General features: G+C 39.6%; 2 protein-coding genes across 4 annotated transcripts; both read left to right on the forward strand.

The window, feature by feature from the left end:
• Window positions 1-24: 24 nt before the first annotated feature.
• On the forward strand, window positions 25-4,615 carry nsmce1 (NSE1 homolog, SMC5-SMC6 complex component). Of its 3 annotated transcripts, none has more exons than XM_084005674.1 (8): window positions 25-121; window positions 817-943; window positions 1,336-1,457; window positions 2,192-2,269; window positions 2,589-2,735; window positions 3,064-3,180; window positions 3,810-3,936; window positions 4,249-4,615. In XM_084005674.1, the coding sequence occupies exons 2-8, from the start codon at window positions 826-828 to the stop codon at window positions 4,254-4,256; spliced, it is 717 nt and encodes a 238-aa protein (XP_083861800.1). In that variant the 5' UTR covers window positions 25-121; window positions 817-825; the 3' UTR covers window positions 4,257-4,615. The 3 variants fall into 3 exon arrangements, with proteins under 3 accessions (XP_083861800.1, XP_083861799.1, XP_083861798.1); XM_084005673.1 differs by lacking the exon at window positions 25-121 and adding an exon at window positions 128-356; XM_084005672.1 differs by lacking the exon at window positions 25-121 and adding an exon at window positions 695-715.
• Window positions 4,616-9,186: 4,571 nt separating this feature from the next.
• caly (calcyon neuron-specific vesicular protein) lies at window positions 9,187-18,151 on the forward strand. Its single transcript, XM_084006658.1, has 5 exons — window positions 9,187-9,370; window positions 11,991-12,154; window positions 12,802-12,918; window positions 14,289-14,402; window positions 16,105-18,151. Exons 2-5 carry the CDS (start codon window positions 12,026-12,028, stop codon window positions 16,342-16,344), a joined length of 600 nt encoding a protein of 199 aa, XP_083862784.1. The 5' UTR covers window positions 9,187-9,370; window positions 11,991-12,025; the 3' UTR covers window positions 16,345-18,151.
• Window positions 18,152-18,363: the final 212 nt, after the last annotated feature.

The following is an 18,363-nucleotide window of genomic DNA, read 5'->3' on the forward strand; positions in this document are numbered from 1 at the left end:
TTCAAGATGTTTTTTGTGCGGCACAACATGATTTTCCCTTCCGAGCTGCAGGCGGCGGTAATTCACCACCACACCTGCCAACTACCGGAAGTCAGGAAGGAGAAGAAGAGAAGGCAGGAAGGTAAACAGTTGATATGTTCCCGCCTTATTTTGAGTTTAGAAGCGAATTTATTCTAATTTGTCCAAATGTGAGCAGCTTCGAAAGGCAAGCCGTCTACTCCAACGGACAAAAACCTCCGCCTCGTCACGTTAGCTTAATTTAGCTACGTCAGTGACGTTCAAGCGCTTGTATGTGGCTACAACGTTAGCTAGCTGAGTAACCAACATACCTAATAGTTGATCAAGTCGATACGAAGGTATGATTTAACTTAATTACAGTCATTACTCTCAACTTTAGTCGACGTTAGCCACTAATGGGTTGATGCCGTACACGGTCATCATTGTGACGACGTTAAACATGTTTCCGTTTGCTTGTAAGGTCTACGTTAAGCTAACGTTAACTAAAACTTTTGGATAAAACGTCTCCTTGATGGGGTTTTTTTCTATCTGTGTGCATTGGACACACCTGCAAACTGGTCACCTTTTGGCTACAGTCACCTTTTTTATGTCAACCAGGGTAGTAGAAGTGAATGAAGAGGGTTTTAGTTTTGCATGTTGTCACCTTTTTCACTTCTCCAGAGTTTGTAGGTCTGATTGGATAACCATGTGATTAATGGTATTAACACGTATTTACTTTCATAACCATTTCCCAATATATTATACGTTAAAGACGTAAGCAGAGATGTAAGCAAGTGTGTGTTTTGTTTGCCTCATCAGTCCGTAGGCATGTCCAGGCAGATGGATGACAGCCACCGGCGGTTCCTACAGACCATGATGGCCAATGGCATCCTTGATGCACAAGGGACGAGGAAGCTCTATCAGTATTGTTGTGAAATACACAAGAGTGAGTCATTGTATCTACCTAAATCCAGTTACTTGTGTTATTGGTCCAGAACAAGTCGAGCTCCCCCTCCTCTGTATCAGGATGCAGAATGTATAGCAGATCCTTGAATGACGAGAGTAGAATTGTGAAGGGAAATCTCCACAATCAAGATTTGCTGCTACTTGCTCATTTGCACTATTGTATATTGTAAATTGATACGTTTTCAATGTTGTGTTACATGTTTTGTATTCACCTTGCGGTGCTTAAGAGAAACCAAAGCCAAAGTGGTGGACATTAAAATCTATGTAATCTAAAATGCATGTTGAAAAGCACAAGAAATAATTTGAGGTGACAGGAGAACTAAAAATATATGGTAAATAATCTTAATCGTTCTTTTTTCTTCTTCTTTTCAGCACAGTACAACCCCGACAAACTGGATGATTTCATCGATACCATCAACTCAAAGCTGCAGCCCATCTTCATGCAGATTAGACAAGGGATGTCCGAAGACAGCGGTCAACAGTTCTATGCCTTGGTCAGTTGCTTTGATTACTGGGCCTCCATTGTCAGGCCCCTTTTCCTAATTAGGGACTAGTTTAAAGTCACAATAATTTTGGTTGATCACTTAATCTAGGATTAAGTATCACTGAATCCAATTATATGAAAGCTTGTTTTTTCTGTCTTTCTGCATTTAAAACCAGAGGTTCTCATCTAGTAAGTAAATACTCACCTGCTGATTGTTAAAACATGTCTAAGGATGACATGGAGAGAAAACAAACTGGACTGTAAATATGTGTTTGGCTCCATCCGCTGTAACGACTAAACCTCACCGTCACTGCCAGCCATTATTAATCCAAATTTAATATAATCAGGGTCATGTTCCCTCACTACGCACTTTGGAGCTTTCACTGGTGCAGTGTCTCTTTTCTCAAGTTTCAAAATCCAATCCACTTTGTGTCACTTCATTGAGGGAAGGTTCGCTCGCTGAAAACACTTTTGTCTCCCCCTGATGATGTATTGGGACTCACCTGGTCCTATTCAAACATAACGGGTAATTGTAATTATGCGTTGTTAATTGGAATTTTAATGTTTATTTGTGTGAATTATTGATTTTGAAACATATTTTAATTTAATCAAACAGTTAGGCAGTACCTACCCAGCCCACTTAACAGGCCGTCTGCGGGCCACCGCTGGACCCAGCAGTTGAGATTAGCTGTGTATAACCTCTAGGTGGCGTTTTAATCACTGTTTTACATTATTCCTGTCCAGGTGAACATGGCTGAGAATGATGTCACCAGAATGTCGTTAGATTATGCTGACAATGAGCTGGAGCTGTTCAGGAAAACGGTGAGTTAAATTCACAGCAAGGAATCTTGCATATCAACATTTTTGTAAATATTTTTGTCCAATGCCTTTTTCTGCACAGTTCTTACATGTATTTTAAAAGATGTGGCTATCATTTAAATTCAAAATTGAAAATTCAGATGACTGTCAAGCTCTTGCCCTGCCCAGTACTTTACAGCGTGACCTTAAAAGATAAATACAACTCTACATTGTAATTCCAACAGTACAGCAGTCTTGATACTACCTTTTGTAGTAGTATATGTTTCATATCGCACATCACCAGTGAAGTGTGCCATGACTAACTTGAGCTGTTGTGATTTAGATGGACCTGATCGTGGGCTCTGACAATGGCATGGCCTCCTCCACAGATATTCTCAACATTGCCGACACCCTGACCTCCAAAAAGCTGAAGAAGAGTGAGACCGAGCACCTCTTGAACCGACTCGCACATGACAAATGGCTCAGTGAGGTAAACACTGTGTTTCCACCAGGATGTCAAAGTCAAATTTAGCTTTTGTTCTATCTGCTTCATTTCCTGCAAACTGCTAATACTTTTTGTGTGTACACAAATCTACAAATGTTTTGATTGATTGAAGCACATTCATCACATTTCCTTAATGTATTCTAGATGTATTTTCCACTTAAATTAAAACCCCATTCCCTACTAAACCCCTAACTAAATTTAAGTCTACTAAATGTATAGATTCAATTTGACCAGTCTCTTTACTGTAGTATTTAACCACATCTTGCTCTTTGTTGGCTTAATTATTGTAATTTACTTCTGTTCATTAATGTAGAAACAGGGTGAATACACTTTGTCCACCAGATGTATTATAGAGATGGAGCCATACATTCGTACCATGTATCCGGAGCAGGTCAAAGTGTGCCACATCTGTCACAACATCGCTTTCCAGGTAAATGGTTACTCTGTATACATTATATACCCTGTGATTAATACCTGAATAAATTAATTAGATGAGTTCTGTCATTTAGAATCCATCAATACTACTTTAAGTACTTGTGTACTAATTTGATTAAATCACTACCTTAAGGTAGAAATGCTATAGGTGTGGTTGAAGGCATGCTTCTTTAGTTACATAATTACATTCAAAATTCTTTATCTTATTATCTTTGTCAGCAAATTCTTTACAGGCAGGGGCACAGCAGATATCTATTCTAGTTGTCAACTCTTAAAGTCTGAAATCAAAAGTTTTAATTAAATAAATGAATCACATTAAATAATTATGCTAAATGAAGCTGTCTGGATATACTGTCTGGACTTTGAGTTTGAATCTGTAATGAAGCAAATTGGCTCTTGCATAACAAATAAATATCAAGAATTTGCTTTTTTTAATAATAGACCGTTCTGTGTTTAAGCAGTACAAACCGATATTGTAAGATTTTCTACAGAAGTTTTTACTTCTTGTGTTTAGTTCTTTATCTTGTGTGATTATTTTTGCTGTAGTTCAGCTAATGTGTGACAAACCTGACGAAATACGTTTTCGCACAGTATTAATCTGATCTACTTTGATGTGATTCTCAGTGCCAGATTTGTGAGAATCCTACGTGTGGAATAAAAATACACAACCCGTGTGTGGCCAGGTATTTTAAAGGAAGAACCGAGCCGCGGTGTCCAGGTTGCGAGGACTTTTGGCCGCATGAAATCCCTGGTATTTATTGTTTTATTTATTGTTTTTTACACACACATTAGACCTATAATTATAGAAAAGTCCTACACACATTTACTTCTTACCTGTTTGGTAAAATTAACTTAATTATACATTTGAAATTTGGCACAATATACTGATCTACTGCTTGAATTGTCTAACTTGTTTATAGAAGGTAACTGCATGATAAAGGACCTCACTGTCTACCGTTATCAGACTTTGCTTTAGATGTATTGATAAATAGCAAGTGACTAGAACAAGATAATACTGTGTCTGCTTGTATGTTTCACATATCATTTGTTCTGTCAATTCCAGAAGTCTGACCGCCCAAAAATCACTCCAGATGATGAGGACTTCAGCATCAAGTGCTTTTTGTTTGTTAAAATGGTTCGTTTTCTAAAGAAGTTTGTATATTTGTTTTCTAAATAACTTTGTAATAAATGTAGCTGTTAATATATTTTTATTAGACATTTATATGAAAATAATTCAGAATGCATTTCACTGAAAATTCTTTATTTTGTGTATTTAAACACATTTGTCATCAAAAACAACCAATGCAATTTCTTATTTTGCTGAATGTATTCTATAATATCTGCATCTGTTTATGTTCATGTATTTCTTGCAGTCACGTTCCATAGATTGTTCCCTTCTGAATGACACAATAAAGCTTCTCAAGTTGTAATGTCGAGACATTTTTTTATTTATCTCTGCAAAACACACAGCAACACAGTTCTCTCTCCAACTCGGTCCTTGTTCTGATAGACATTTTGCTTATTATCACAAGAGCATTAACAGTTTTACTAAGCATGTGGAGACAAATATCATAAAATCTGCTGTTGAACATTTTTCTCATAAAGTGAATATGGTTTTGGACAATTGAATCGCTGCTGAATTCTTACGGTTCACACATTACTTTGATAATTGTATTGAAATTAAATTGATGGGCTGATGCTTCCTCTACTCTTTAATTCTTGCAACTCAACTATTGAGGGGGAAATACCTTAAAATCCCTGTTTCTGAATGACTATTATCCCATAATTTGTTTGTTTGTTTCAAACAGCACCTAAATATGTTGGTTGTAAACATTTGTTGATGTATATTTATATTTTCTCATAGACTAATTATCAAAAACAGTGCCATTTCAGATCGTTCTTGTCACTGATGTGGTGTTGCCATCTGTTGATGATCAATAGTCCTAATTCATCTAGAATGGTGTCGCACTGAACATGTTGCTGAAAACTTTCAGTGAGATCTACAGCAGCTCATCCCACCTGATAGCCAAACCTGCACCTTGTGTTGGTGTCATGTGTTTAATCAGTCACTAGATGGCGATGTCGGTAAAGCAGTCGGCATCGATTTAAAAACACTGGCTTTGACAGAAGAGCAAAGGCATTTATTTTGTATGAACACAATCGTGTGAAGTGATACTTTTACAGTCATACTCGACTAATTTGATCAGTTCTATGGTGAGATATTTTTATTCTTTTTAGACTTTTAACCCCTCTCCCCAACTTCCCGTTGTATGTCAGAACGGAATAAAAATGTTTGAGGCCACTGATGAGAGGAAATAAAATTTACAGCAGACTGAAAGAGCAAATCACGTGGTATTATTATTTTCATTCAGTGAAAACATATTATTGTCATTTAAAAGTATGAAAAAGAACATTTCAATTTCTCAAAAAACATCCGATAAGCGCAAAGAAATTATAATGAGTTGATCAGGCATAATAACTTTTTATTGTTTTTGTGATGAATATAAAAGACAATAATAAATAGTATTGAAACGATGATTTGTAAACTCACTTTAAACAGCATGTGTTGTTCTCTTTTTACTACCATACGGTGTTTTACTGGCGTTCTTTGTGATATTTAGAATTTTGAGTGTTATACCAAAGAAGACAAAAATAATAATGGCAATAGCCAACTTGTTGGGCAATGTTGTACAGGGCCTGCAGATCTGTATGTATGTGTGTATATATACACATGTGTATATGTACAGTATATGTATATGTGCACATATACATTGATTAATACTTCTGTGTTAAATGATATCACTGAGATTTCAATCAATAAATCAATGATTGTTTTTCTCACTGAATAACACTAACAAACATAGACTATTTTTAAAAAAGTAAGTAATTAAAACTTCACCCCAAACTTTTAACCAAAATTATGTTTCTAACTTTATGAAACTGACCTAAAGCATTACTGTTTTAGTGTATAAATGTGTACTTTTGTTAATAAAAGTTCAAATCCAAATGTGTAGTTAAAATTTAAAAATCATATATTGGTCGTCGCTTTTATATGATTTGAAATATTGTGGTCTTCATACACTTTCTATGAACGATCAAGTCAGTGTCTCGAGTTAACGATCGAGTTAATGGCTGTGAGAAAACACTGGAGACACAAGGAAGCACTGTGCTTTATTGTTTATGGCGAACACCAGTGGCTGTTCTTCTTTTGCCTTTAACCACATCATCACTGCTCTGCCTCAAATAAAACGGCACAAAAGCTTCAAATCCACAGTTACTCCAAGTGTTGCAGATGGAGTAGGAACTTGTGGAGTCATGCTTCACTGTGTTTACAAATGTGACAGGAGGACTGAATATTCGACAACTTTCAGAAGGAACATTTCTGCTGGCAACTGTATAAAATGTGATCGCAAGCTTAAAGGCATCCGTTTAAAGGATTAACAATTTGAGACTTTCCTCTTGGACATCACAGGAAAACCTTTTTGACCTAAGTTTCTAAAAGTTCCTTAAATTACCATTAATGACATTGTCTGACTCAACAGCAGTGAAATGGTTTTAGATAGATATATTTGTTTTAATGCTTTGCATGAAACAAATATGACAAATGACTTTTTAAAATTCAAAATATAAAGAATGAAATATTATAATTGTAACACAAAAGCATTATTTTAATGTAAAACAAAAAAAACCATAACCATAGATTTGATTGTTGATCATACACAAACAGTTAAGAGGAGTAATATTATACACTTAAAATACCAAATTTCATTTGTGAAATTATCAAATCATTGGAATGTCTCAAAGAACAAACAAATAAACTTATAAACAAACATGCCCGGTTTCATCCAGTTTTCTTTCCATACACCGCAGCCTAATTGATTCTCATTTTAATTATGTTGACCCAGACTCCGTCTCTCTTCTTCTCTGACAACAAGAAAGCCAGCGCAGGCCAGTAGTCTGCCTCTCACACTGTGAGGATGACACCTCCGTCTCCTTACAGAGGAACTAGTCCAGGAGCCACTTTGATGTCACTCCCCCCGCAAAGGAAAGGTCAAAATAATAAATGTAGGCCCAATTGATGGGTTGGCAGGGGGGCACGGGGGGCTCCGGGCTGATTTTTGGACGAGTGCTCCCCTAAAGGCGTAATGAATTCATACAGTCAGGCATGGCCAAAGAGGAAACCAGCATGGGTCCTCTTTCCATGAAAAGGTTGATCTAAATCTGTAGACGAGTCTGGCTCCTTCTTCCCTCTCATTCTCCACACACATCACTCTCTCTCTCTCTCTCTCTCTCTCTCTCTCTCTCTCTCTCTCTCTCTCTCTCTCTCTCTCTCTCTCTAACAGAGGCACGTCTCACGCTTACATTCACACGTATGAATAAATACTCAAATATATGTTTTTCACTCCTCTGCATATGCATCATCTTCTCCTCACCTCCACCGGAGAATTGAACTGCATCACTGCTAATAGAAGGATGCTCCTCCTAATTTCCTCCTCACGGCAAGGCACCTTTGATTGAGTATAAAACCCAGAAATACACGAATGCTTCGATATGTCTGAAGATTCCTCGGGTCATCTGGATCACAAGGTGTCTGTTGGTAGGTCAAAGACAACGAGGCTACACCATGTCTGCTAGTTTTATAATCTTCTGTTAATCATTTCAAAATCCTGGTTTTCAGCCAGAGAACTTTATTCTAAATGAAAGATCCCAGCCTCTTCAAAACTGCCAAATAAATACAAGTAAATGTGCGTAAAATAATACAAAAGCCATCAAGAAAATTTATATTGCATCTAAAAGTGTCACTGTAAAAACATTCATAGCATGGGCATATGTTTCACCCAACTGTCACTTAAATTAACGCAACGTAAAAATAATAATAAAAAAAAAACTAAATTACAAGAGAAAGTACTCAATTCATAATGGGGAAAAGTACGGAGGCATTACCTTCAAAAATTTGTTAAAGAATCAACAGCAAACATGCTTATTATGCAGAATAATGTAGAATTATTGGAATAGTATAACTGATGCATAAATATGTGAGCTATTTAAATTACTTAGCATACACTGATGGACCATTGAACTATTGTCTTATTTTTTTATTTAATTTAGAAAAAGTTAATAATATATATATATATATATATATATATATATATATATATATATATATATATATATATATATATATATATATATATATATACACACACACACGTTTTGTATGTGAAACCTGTATGACAACATTTTATTTCAAGTCCCCCTATTTAGCATATATAGTGGTATATTAGCATGTAATATTTGGTTTACTAAACACTATTTTGTAGTTATTACCAGATACAAGGCAGTAGATGAATGACAATTTAGTGAATACCGTTGTAAGTATTAAACATGTCTTCATTGTCGAAGTAGTAATTGTTGACATTAATAAACCCACTGATAAAATACCTGTATATCTGCTTACTTATTATAGTGTGTTATTAAAATGTTATTATAAATGCTAAACTTAACGTGATAGGCCTCAGCAACAGAAGCAGTCAGATAAGGAGTATCCCTCTGAAACGCAGTCAAAGAAAAATGAAAATACTAAGTTATAAGTAGAAGTACCTCAAAAAGCTGAAGTTACTTTCCACCCCTGAGGTCAGCAGACAGGGAAACACATGCTCCTAACAGTGTTTCATCGAATTTATGGGAATTGTTTTTACATTTAGCACTGTGATTTTAGTTTGGTTTGATCATAAATGAGCCATACAACAATAATATTGTTTCATTGACACATTGAACTATACATATAAAGCTTTGCGGTTATTAAATCATCTATTCAGACCGCGTTTCCACCCAGAGACACGTGTGGACCTCGTAGCTCTCTGTCTTACCGCGCTGACGACAAACACTCGGATAAACCCGAGATGTGATCGTTTCCCCGCAGATCGGCCGCAATAAGTCCGGCGAGGAAGATGCGCATTCGCGCTGCGCTGCCAGCTCCCTCCGGAGGAGCGAGCAGCTCCCTCCGGAGGAGCGAGCAGCTCCGGAGGCTGAATTACATGCGCAGTGCTGCCGTGAATCACACATCACCACGGCAACCGGCGCTGAATCACACCGAGTCCCCGTCAGCATCACCGGGCTCCGAATCCCGTCCACAGGCGACACGGAGAGCACAGACGAACAACCTCCCCTCCCCCAACCCCCCGGTAAGTTGTTTCTATGCTCTTTACCGCGTTCGTGCTTCCGTTGATTTGCGGGTTGGACGCGCGCGTTTGCGGGCAGAGAGCGCCTGTAGTCCCGCTGCGGTACGTCACCTATAGGAGAGTGCGTGTGCTTCACAGGACGGCTGATCCGGGATTTCTCACCTGCTTTAGTGAGTGGACTCGGACTATCTCTGAGCACCGTCGTGTTACAGAAACGGCTACAATATTATTACATTATTGACTGCCCTTACAGCTTTAGGCTACATTAATGAACTCCTTAAACACAAGCCCTACAGAAAATGTGACATTTTCAAGATCATGAAAAAGTAGCCTGTGATTCACATGCAGGAATAATATTTTCTGATCTAATTAGATAGAAAATTGGGTTTTATCAGCCTTGTGTCCATTTCCTGTGCTGCTGGCAGGCTACATCTCTGCTCTCCGATGCCTTGGTTACACAGCCTGGATATCTGGTCTCAGCAGTCTCCAATGCAGCAGGTTCAGATATGCATGAGCAGTGAACCCTGAAGAACTCCAGAGGCACAGGCATTAACAGCCCACTCTCACCCAATACAGCATGTCTTCACCTTTATGGAGCTGTGTCTTTCCCCCCCGTCCTGTGAAATTGATGACAACATGCCGGATTTGTGGCGATTAATTCAACTGTATCATCATTTTGAAATTAACACTCTTTTATATAGCTTGCGGATGAAATGTGCATTTAAAAATTGTAAAAAAATAATAAAAAAATTGCACTCATTTCCGGGGAGTGTTTGACAGCAATCATTTGTTGATCACAGATTCAGTATGATTCATCGGACCCACACTTCCCTCCAACTGTTAAGCCACCCACTCACCAAGTAGGCTAACTGTAGTCCTGAGTAATAAACTCAATCAAGATCCCTTCTTTTGTCACTCACTTGCCAAAAATTGCTCTTTGTTGTTTAAAATAAATAAATGAATAGATTCATTCATCAGAAGATACAGCCTTAGTTTTAACAGTTCAGTGGTCATTTTGCAGTAATATTCTCTGTAGACTTTGTCTGCTGTAAACTCAGTCCAACATGTCAAATGTCTAGAATTTAATTTGGTTTAAGGTTTCCACTTAAACGGTATACTTCCTCAACAGACCACTTACTCCACAATGGCTGTGTCTGGCGGCAACAGTTAATGATCCTGCATCTCCTTTATCAAAACCGCATATCCTGTGCATCAGGGATGTGTCCTGTAGCATAAAAACTGGAGCTCTTTGCCTCCTGGCGAGCGCATCATCATTGTGAGTCACTGGCGTCGCTGGGGCCTGTGGGGTCCTTGGCTGAGAGAAGGTGTTGTGTTGCACTGTGTGAATGAGATAAGTGGTTCCTCACCTCTTCCCCCAACATTTAGACGATCATTTGATCGAGGAGAGAAAATAGAATCGTCATGAGAGAGCCGAGGTGTTCATGGAGGTGTTGGCGGAGCGTTGGATTACTTCACGTGTCGATTCCAATTAATTCCGATTAAAGATAAGAGTTTGGCTGATTTGTACAAGAATAATCGTAGCAGTTGGTCTAAAACATATTTACTTGAGATTGCTGTAAAGCATAATCAGGGGGAAGGCATCCATATGAGGATCAGTGCAAACACAGAAAGTCATGTAAATATGCACTTGTGTATAATTCCATTACCTTAACCTCACATTGTTATTCAGTTATTATAGGAATACTCTGACATTTTCGGAAATATGCTTATTGGCTTTCTTGTTGAGGGTCAGATGTGAAGATTTCTATCTGATCATTCTGCTATCTTTAGCCTGCTGTACCTACTGCAAGCAGCCGGCTAGCTTAGCTTAGCATGAAAACTAGAAATGGGGGAAACTGCTAGCCTAGCTGTGTCCAAATGTAACACAATCCACCTACCAGCACCTCCTAATGCAGAAATTGAAGTGTAACGATGTTGTGGTTTTACGGTGGGTTACGTGCCGGACTATGTCTCGGCTCTGAGCAGTTGCCAGGCGACCTTCGAGGCCTCCAGGAAGTCAGTGTTCCCAGCCACAAGTGAGCCAGCATAACCTATAACACACATGGTTGCTTTTACGTTTTTATCCTCAGAGTGTTTCATTTGATTTAACAAGCTAACAAGGCAAAGTGCAAACACGCTGGTGTTTAGCAGGTATAATGTTTCCGTGGCCGCTATGTTGCTAGCGTATGCTAATATTTGCAAATTAAAGATCAACGCAGAGAGCAACTTAGGCTGATGGGAATATCTTGAGTTTTCCAGGTATTTGTCACACATCAAATCAATATTAGACAAAAAATATCACTATTCATCCTGACAGGGACCATGAAGTCTTCACTAGATATCATGGCCATCCGTACAACAGATGGACCAACAGGCCGACATTGCACATCAAACTGATTTCATGCAGTATGAGAAATACTTTTTTTTCTTCTTCTTCTTTTGTGTGGTCTATATTTCTCTTGTTGTCCCATTCTGTGTTTCATCATCACGCTGTCATCGTCTTTCTTGTCCTGGCAGGATCCTCGGTTTGAGCGAGCCGACAAGCAGCCCTGTCATGTTCGGTTACAACGCACACAGTCTGAGTCGGTCTGACCTGAGCTGTCTGTCTGTCCCTGCTCTCCAGATCTGTCCAGGCATTTTTAGGCAGCACAAGCAGCCATGGTGAAACTCGGCAGCAATCTGTCTGACAAACTGGAGAAGCAGCCGTCTTCGGATGACGGTTTTGATAACATCCCCCTAATCACGCCCCTGGAGGTCAAGCACCTCCAGCAGACGTTTGCGGACAAGGTGAGTGCGGCCTATTAGGTTGGCATTCGCGAGTCTGTTATATGCCTGTTTGTTTTTGTCTAAAATACTGTGTTTCTAAGTGCTTCACAGCATTACATGAATAGATAACAGATTACGAGTTGCTGCAGAACGCTCCTGGACTAACAGCATTAAAATTCATGCAGCATTCTTGCCTTCCAAGCATAAGCCCCGACACTGAGACCGCTGTATTTACCTTCCTTTACCCACCGGTGCAGGTTAAAACCTTGGCATCAGCCCATGCGATGCAAGCACCTTTTTTTGAATGCATAATGAAAGAGGTAAAGCTCATACAATCGTGTTTTGGTTGGATGATGCACTCAGCAGCACAGGATGTTCCACAGGCTGATTAGATATTTCTGTAACAATAACTTAACAAAAGAACACTTTGTAGCCCCAAATTGTGTTTTCACAGCATCACTTAAAACGTTGCCGCTTTTCGAACGATTATCATGTATTTTTAGAAATGCAAAGTGGTACTTTAAGTGGATACAGGATCCCTGAACCTGTGCTGAACACCAGGGGTAACATCCGTGAGGCATAATGCGAAAACAAATAGCAGCTAATTAGTAGTTCTCAATGTTTTTACCATGAGAGTCACAGTAACGAGTGCATTGTTTCTGCTGCAGGTCATTGTGAAGACGTCAACACAGTATCAGCTGCAGCAGAAGAAGAACAAGCTGTACATGCCCAATGTCAAGAAGCTGAATATCAACTTCTACAGTGATGTGTCGGAGAAGGCAAAGGTACAACAGCCACCTGTTGTCTGGGAAAAGCCTGATGTTGTGATGAAACGATAAGCCTGGCGATATTTAATGTTTTTCTTATTGTCAACACATTTCACAACAAAACCAATAATGCATGGATTATAATACAAGAATTAACTGTGTATCCGAAGCATGTAGTTTATTCCTCTGTGCTCCATTGATGCCCAATATTTTTACTTTAGTTTTGCATTATTGAAAGGAAGTAAAGAGCTCTTTGGGGACATAATAGAGACAGTCTTTTTTTTTGTCTGGGCCAGCTAGAGGAGTGTGTCAGCATCTGTGTTTGATAGACAGAAGTGCAGGCTGCCAGAGTGTCGGTGTTACGTCGTGGTGAGCGGGAGACAAAGTGAAGAAACCAATGCCGTAGCTCGGACGGACAGGTTGTTGTGAGGGATTTTCGAAGCATAACCGGAGCAGAGTGTAATTTGCTGGAACATTTAGCCTACATGCTCTTTTAATGTGATGCAGCTGAGCAGATTATTAGCGATCTAACCTGCAAACTGACAGCAGCGTAGCAGCAGCGGTGCACTTTTCCAGGTGGTTTGGTCTCTCGTTGAACAGGCCAAATACGTGTGGGACAAGATGTGTGGAAACTTCAGCAGGAAAACTTACGTGGGTTGTTGTTCAGAGGGACTCTTCTGTTGTGTAGCAGGCTGCTGTCTGCATCAGTGTGACCGTCGGCCTTGCCTTTGATAGAAGGCTTACGTCACTGCTTTATGCAACCCTTGATTGGCTGTGGGGAAGGAAGGATGGAAGAATACTCCAGCTAAACTGTAAAAACTAGAGGGTGCCATCCTGAAACCAACAAAAACAAAACAAAACAAAAAAAACATGCACACAAATGAAACATGATCCCTTCATAACCGACTGTTGTCTTGGTTAGACTCTGTTAAAGTTAAAATGCTGACTCATAAATGTAGATGCTGGAGGTTAGAAAGCCCATCCATGGTTTCATGATTAAATAAATATATAAAAGATATAGAGAGATCAAACTGGCTCCAAATACGATTCCCTGAAATGTGTATCGTATAAACAGAAGACTTGAAGAAAATTGTGAGCTTGAATATTTTTCACATCAATGCTTTCTTTTGTTATTTTCTGCTTTTTTTCCCAACACAGGGGAAATGATTTCCAGAGCACATGCTGTAGCAGACAACAAAAAATTAAAAATCATTCCACTTAGACGTAAAAACACAACAAGGAGCCAAACTATTGCACTGGCTGATAGTTTATTTTGAGTCAATCCCACATTCAATGCCCCGCTGCTATAATAGCTCACTAGACCACCAACTGTGTATTCATTCGCTGATTAAAATAGTCCCCAACTATGTGTGTGTGTTGTTTCTCAGATCACAGGTCTGATCCTCATCACTTTGGCCTTCCTGACCAGCTTGCTCCTCCTGCTCATGTACAAAGCCATGTGGTATGACCAACTGACTTGCCCAGAGGGATTCATCCTTAAGGTGAGCACCATGAACACACATATGAATAAACATGGCTGCACATGATTTAGGGAGACCAGCAGAAGCATCTCGTGTAATAGTCATTAGATATCGCAGACTTCTCATTACCTCATACAAGCCGCAGTAGTCTGTGCGACTCCCACTCAGAGGGTATTACACCGTCTACAATGCAGCTGGTGCTTTGTTTCTCGGCACACACCCGCATCAGTCACTTTGGGAGGATTTTCTGAAAATTGGAGCTGGGAACTCAAACTCATTATCTCCCAACGACACCTTGGAGGCATTGTGTATTGAGCCACCGCTGCCACGCATGTTAGTTAAAGAGCTTGTCTCACATACGAAAAACGAGAGAGGGGGAGAGGCAAAGTGAGAAAGAAGGAGAGGGAGCTACAGAGCCAGCTTTCTGGGCAGGCAGAGATTGGGACGCCCGCCTGTGAATCGGAGGGGTCTTTAATTAGGGCTGAGCGTGACTAAACTGTGATTAAAGGCTTAACAGTGAGGGGGGAAGCAAGGACGGGAATGGGGGGAGGAGGGGACCTTCCGGCAGGGCTTTTGAAGTTTTTGCCGGTTACAGTTGCTTTCAGCATTTTTCCCTGCTAATTCGTTGTTGGAGACATAAAAAGAGGAGTGAGTATGAAGGATGGAGGGTGGAGGGTGGAGGGTGGAGGGAGGCGTAGTCACTGCTGTGCTTTTGAGAGGTTGGACTCCTCGCTGTGAGAGAAGGTCAGGTAGTGGATCCTTGCAGGAGAAACACTCGTGAGGTCAACACAACTGTGTGACCTCTTTCCAAAACATTAACAGGATGAACGCTCCGTTACTTTGGTTTAACTCACCCGCATTGAGTTCAAGGATGTTCAGGATGCTTTTCCTTAAGCCATTGCATCTTCCATTTTTTTAATCAATAATCCTTTCATAAATAAAGTTAATTTTGTGGCTCGTACAGTGTTTGTTTTTGTTGTTTTTTTTGCTGATATGGGGTTTCTGAAACTGTCCTTTCCGAACCGTGCAAATGTATTTTGAAGTTCATTCATTCTTTGCTTTGGAAACCTTTTTTTTTTTTCTTTCTTTCTTAAGTTACGGTCCACTTGCCAGTTTTAGAGTTGAGACTGAGCTCATTTTTGCCGTTGATGAATATTGTCTCGTTGAAAGCCCCAGTAGAAAAGCTAGTGGGTGGACCCTGTGTTCGGATCATTTTGTTGTCTAATGTTTCCATTTACAGTAGCTGGTTCTCGCTCCCAGATGCTTGTTGTGGCTTGGATGTCATCACTTTGTCTGTTCAACAGTCCTTGTCTTTGCAATGTGGCAGTGTTTGGTAGTTATTGTAATAGTCTTTGTTGTGATGGTATGGCACATTTACTTGACCAAGCCCGCTAACACCACCTGAAAGTACTTAGATTGACTATCACCTCTGAAATGCTTCGTCATAAAGACAAACAGAACCTGTGACAATATCTACACGTCACATTACGGGATTATTGTTGTTTCTCAATCAAGTACTTATAAGCTACTCAGTTACTCAAGAACTGCTCGTTAACTATTGGTTTACAAGTTTGTTTCTCATTTGTTCCTCAGTTAACTGGTAACGTCTCAATTCATGTGCATCATTGACACATTGATGATGTCCCCTGTCTACTGTCAGTTGTGTGAAACTGTGTACTTTTAGGAGAAGTTGTATTTTGCGTTTGTCTCTGTGCCGTAACAGCAGAAGCACTGCACCCCGGCAGCCCTGGAGATGTACTACACAGAGCAGCAACAGCAGGAGGAGCCGGGCGTCCGCGGCGGGGCCAACACCGGGCTGTACGCCGCCCTCAGCCACCTCAACCAGGTCAAGAGGACTGGGCCTGAGCTGCCATCGCCATGGTTACCCGTAATCGGTGCTCTGAAGGAGGCTGAGGTGGCCAAACGAGGCCAGCTGAAAGGAGCGCTGGAGGGAGAGGATTGAAGGCTCTGGCAGAAATGCAGGTGTTGAAGGAGGAAATGATGATGGGGAGGCAGCATAGGTTATTTTTCTGACAGTGAGTGTGTGTGTCCCCCCTCCCTGTACAGTCTGTTGAATCACTCGTTTATACTGATGCTCCAAAACCTTAAAGGTGTCTGTATAACTACCGAGCATTTAAATCAGCTACGTAAACCTCACATTTACTCAACTTCAATCAACCTATAATCCGTTAATATTTATATTACAAGCTAACATCCAGGTGTGTGTGTATGTGTGTGCGTGCGTGTGTGTGTGTGTGTGTGTGTGTGTGTGTGTGTGTGTGTGTGCGGTGAGTTGTTGTGGTTAGAGGCAGGAATGTTATTAAAGTGTTGGAGAATGTGCCTGACTTTTACAGTGTTACTGAGGCATGAGTAATCGCCGCCATGTGTGTGCGTGTGTACTCACATAAATACTGTACGCCGTAAATGCTCACATACACATGAGTGCATATGTATTGTATACTTAATTGCATTCATGTGTGGGTGTGTACGCGTACACTGTATGATTTGTGTACCCGTCTGAGAAAGTTGGAGGTGCGAGAAGAGAAGCGAGAGCTCAGACCGAGAAGTGATGATCACAACTTTTAAATGAGATTAGTGGAATGTATGAAATCATCAGCGCATGTGCTCCCACGAGTCCACATCTGCTTATCTGGAGACTCTAAATTGCAGCTCCGATAAAGTCAGAGGAAGGTTTGTTTTACTTAATCACACGGTGGCTCAAACTATTAAAAAAATCAACTGAAAAACAACCTTTTTTGTCATTACGGGCTACTGTGTGTAGAAATAAATAATGTATTTCTCTAGATTGGAGGACACTTATTATGATACATGAAGATGTGAGCTTCTTACTGTAATTATGAATAAAACGTTTAACGTGTTACTACAAATTTAAAAAATGCGGTATGTTCATGTATGGAAGATGATTGTAAAAACTAGCAAATGATGCGTTTTGCTACTGAATTGTGTTGTTACTGTAAATGACCTTGTGCAGTGTAACCACAGGGTTCATCATGATCCCGATATGAATGTATGAAGTAGCTGCTCTCATCATCCAGTAGATGTAATTAGTGCGTATAATGTACAACCTAAAGGCTTCTATTGTCATCACGTCTTTATATTTATTTCATTAACAGAGTCACGTGTTCATTATTGGTGTCTTTTCAACAGTAAAGTTGCTTTGTTGAGTATAAAGAGTTCTTTTTCTGATCCGTTGATGCACTTTTGAAGGAGAAAAAACTCGTGAAGCAAATTTGTTTTTCTTCAGCCGTCAGCAGAAATAACTCACAAATCTTGTAATTTGTCCTCATAATCTACCATTACTGATGTTGACCTACTTATTTTTTGTCTTTTCTGAACAAAACTCTTTCTGTGAGGAGGACGAGTGTGAGATCATGGCACAGCTTGTCCTTTGAGGTTCAAATGCCAAACATTGACATCACACCCATCTGCTCTGATGTCAGCGACTGAACAGAAATAAATGACTACAGTGTTGAGTTCTCACATTCAGCCGGCCCTGTTCATTAACATCCATTGCCTTGGATGACCTCAATTAATGAGTCTGATGAAATACTAGTGGTGTTGTTTTAATAGAAACCATTCATTAGGTGTGTTTTAGCCTACAGGAACTAACTGTCATTTTAACTTTGGTGTTGGACGTGATGTTTTATGATGATGAGTTTGCTGTATATATACATAGCACTATTAAAAATAGTTTACAAATAATTGTATTGGACTAAATTGTACAATCTCAATCCAGCGGTGAAATTTAAAGTAGCTAAAGTACTGTACTTGAGTAAATGTACTTTTTCATTACTACATTTATTTGACAGCTGTATTAGCTAACAGGACTTTACAGATTAATATACATCTTATGATATACGATTCATTGTTGTAGATTTCATTACCTAACAATAGATAAAATACGTATCTCTATGTAATTATCTCCACCTCGGCCAGTTGCAACAGTAAAATGCGACTTACA

This window comes from Eutrigla gurnardus (assembly GCF_963514095.1).
Source record: "Eutrigla gurnardus genome assembly, chromosome: 3".
In the NCBI taxonomy this organism is placed as follows: domain Eukaryota; kingdom Metazoa; phylum Chordata; class Actinopteri; order Perciformes; family Triglidae; genus Eutrigla; species Eutrigla gurnardus.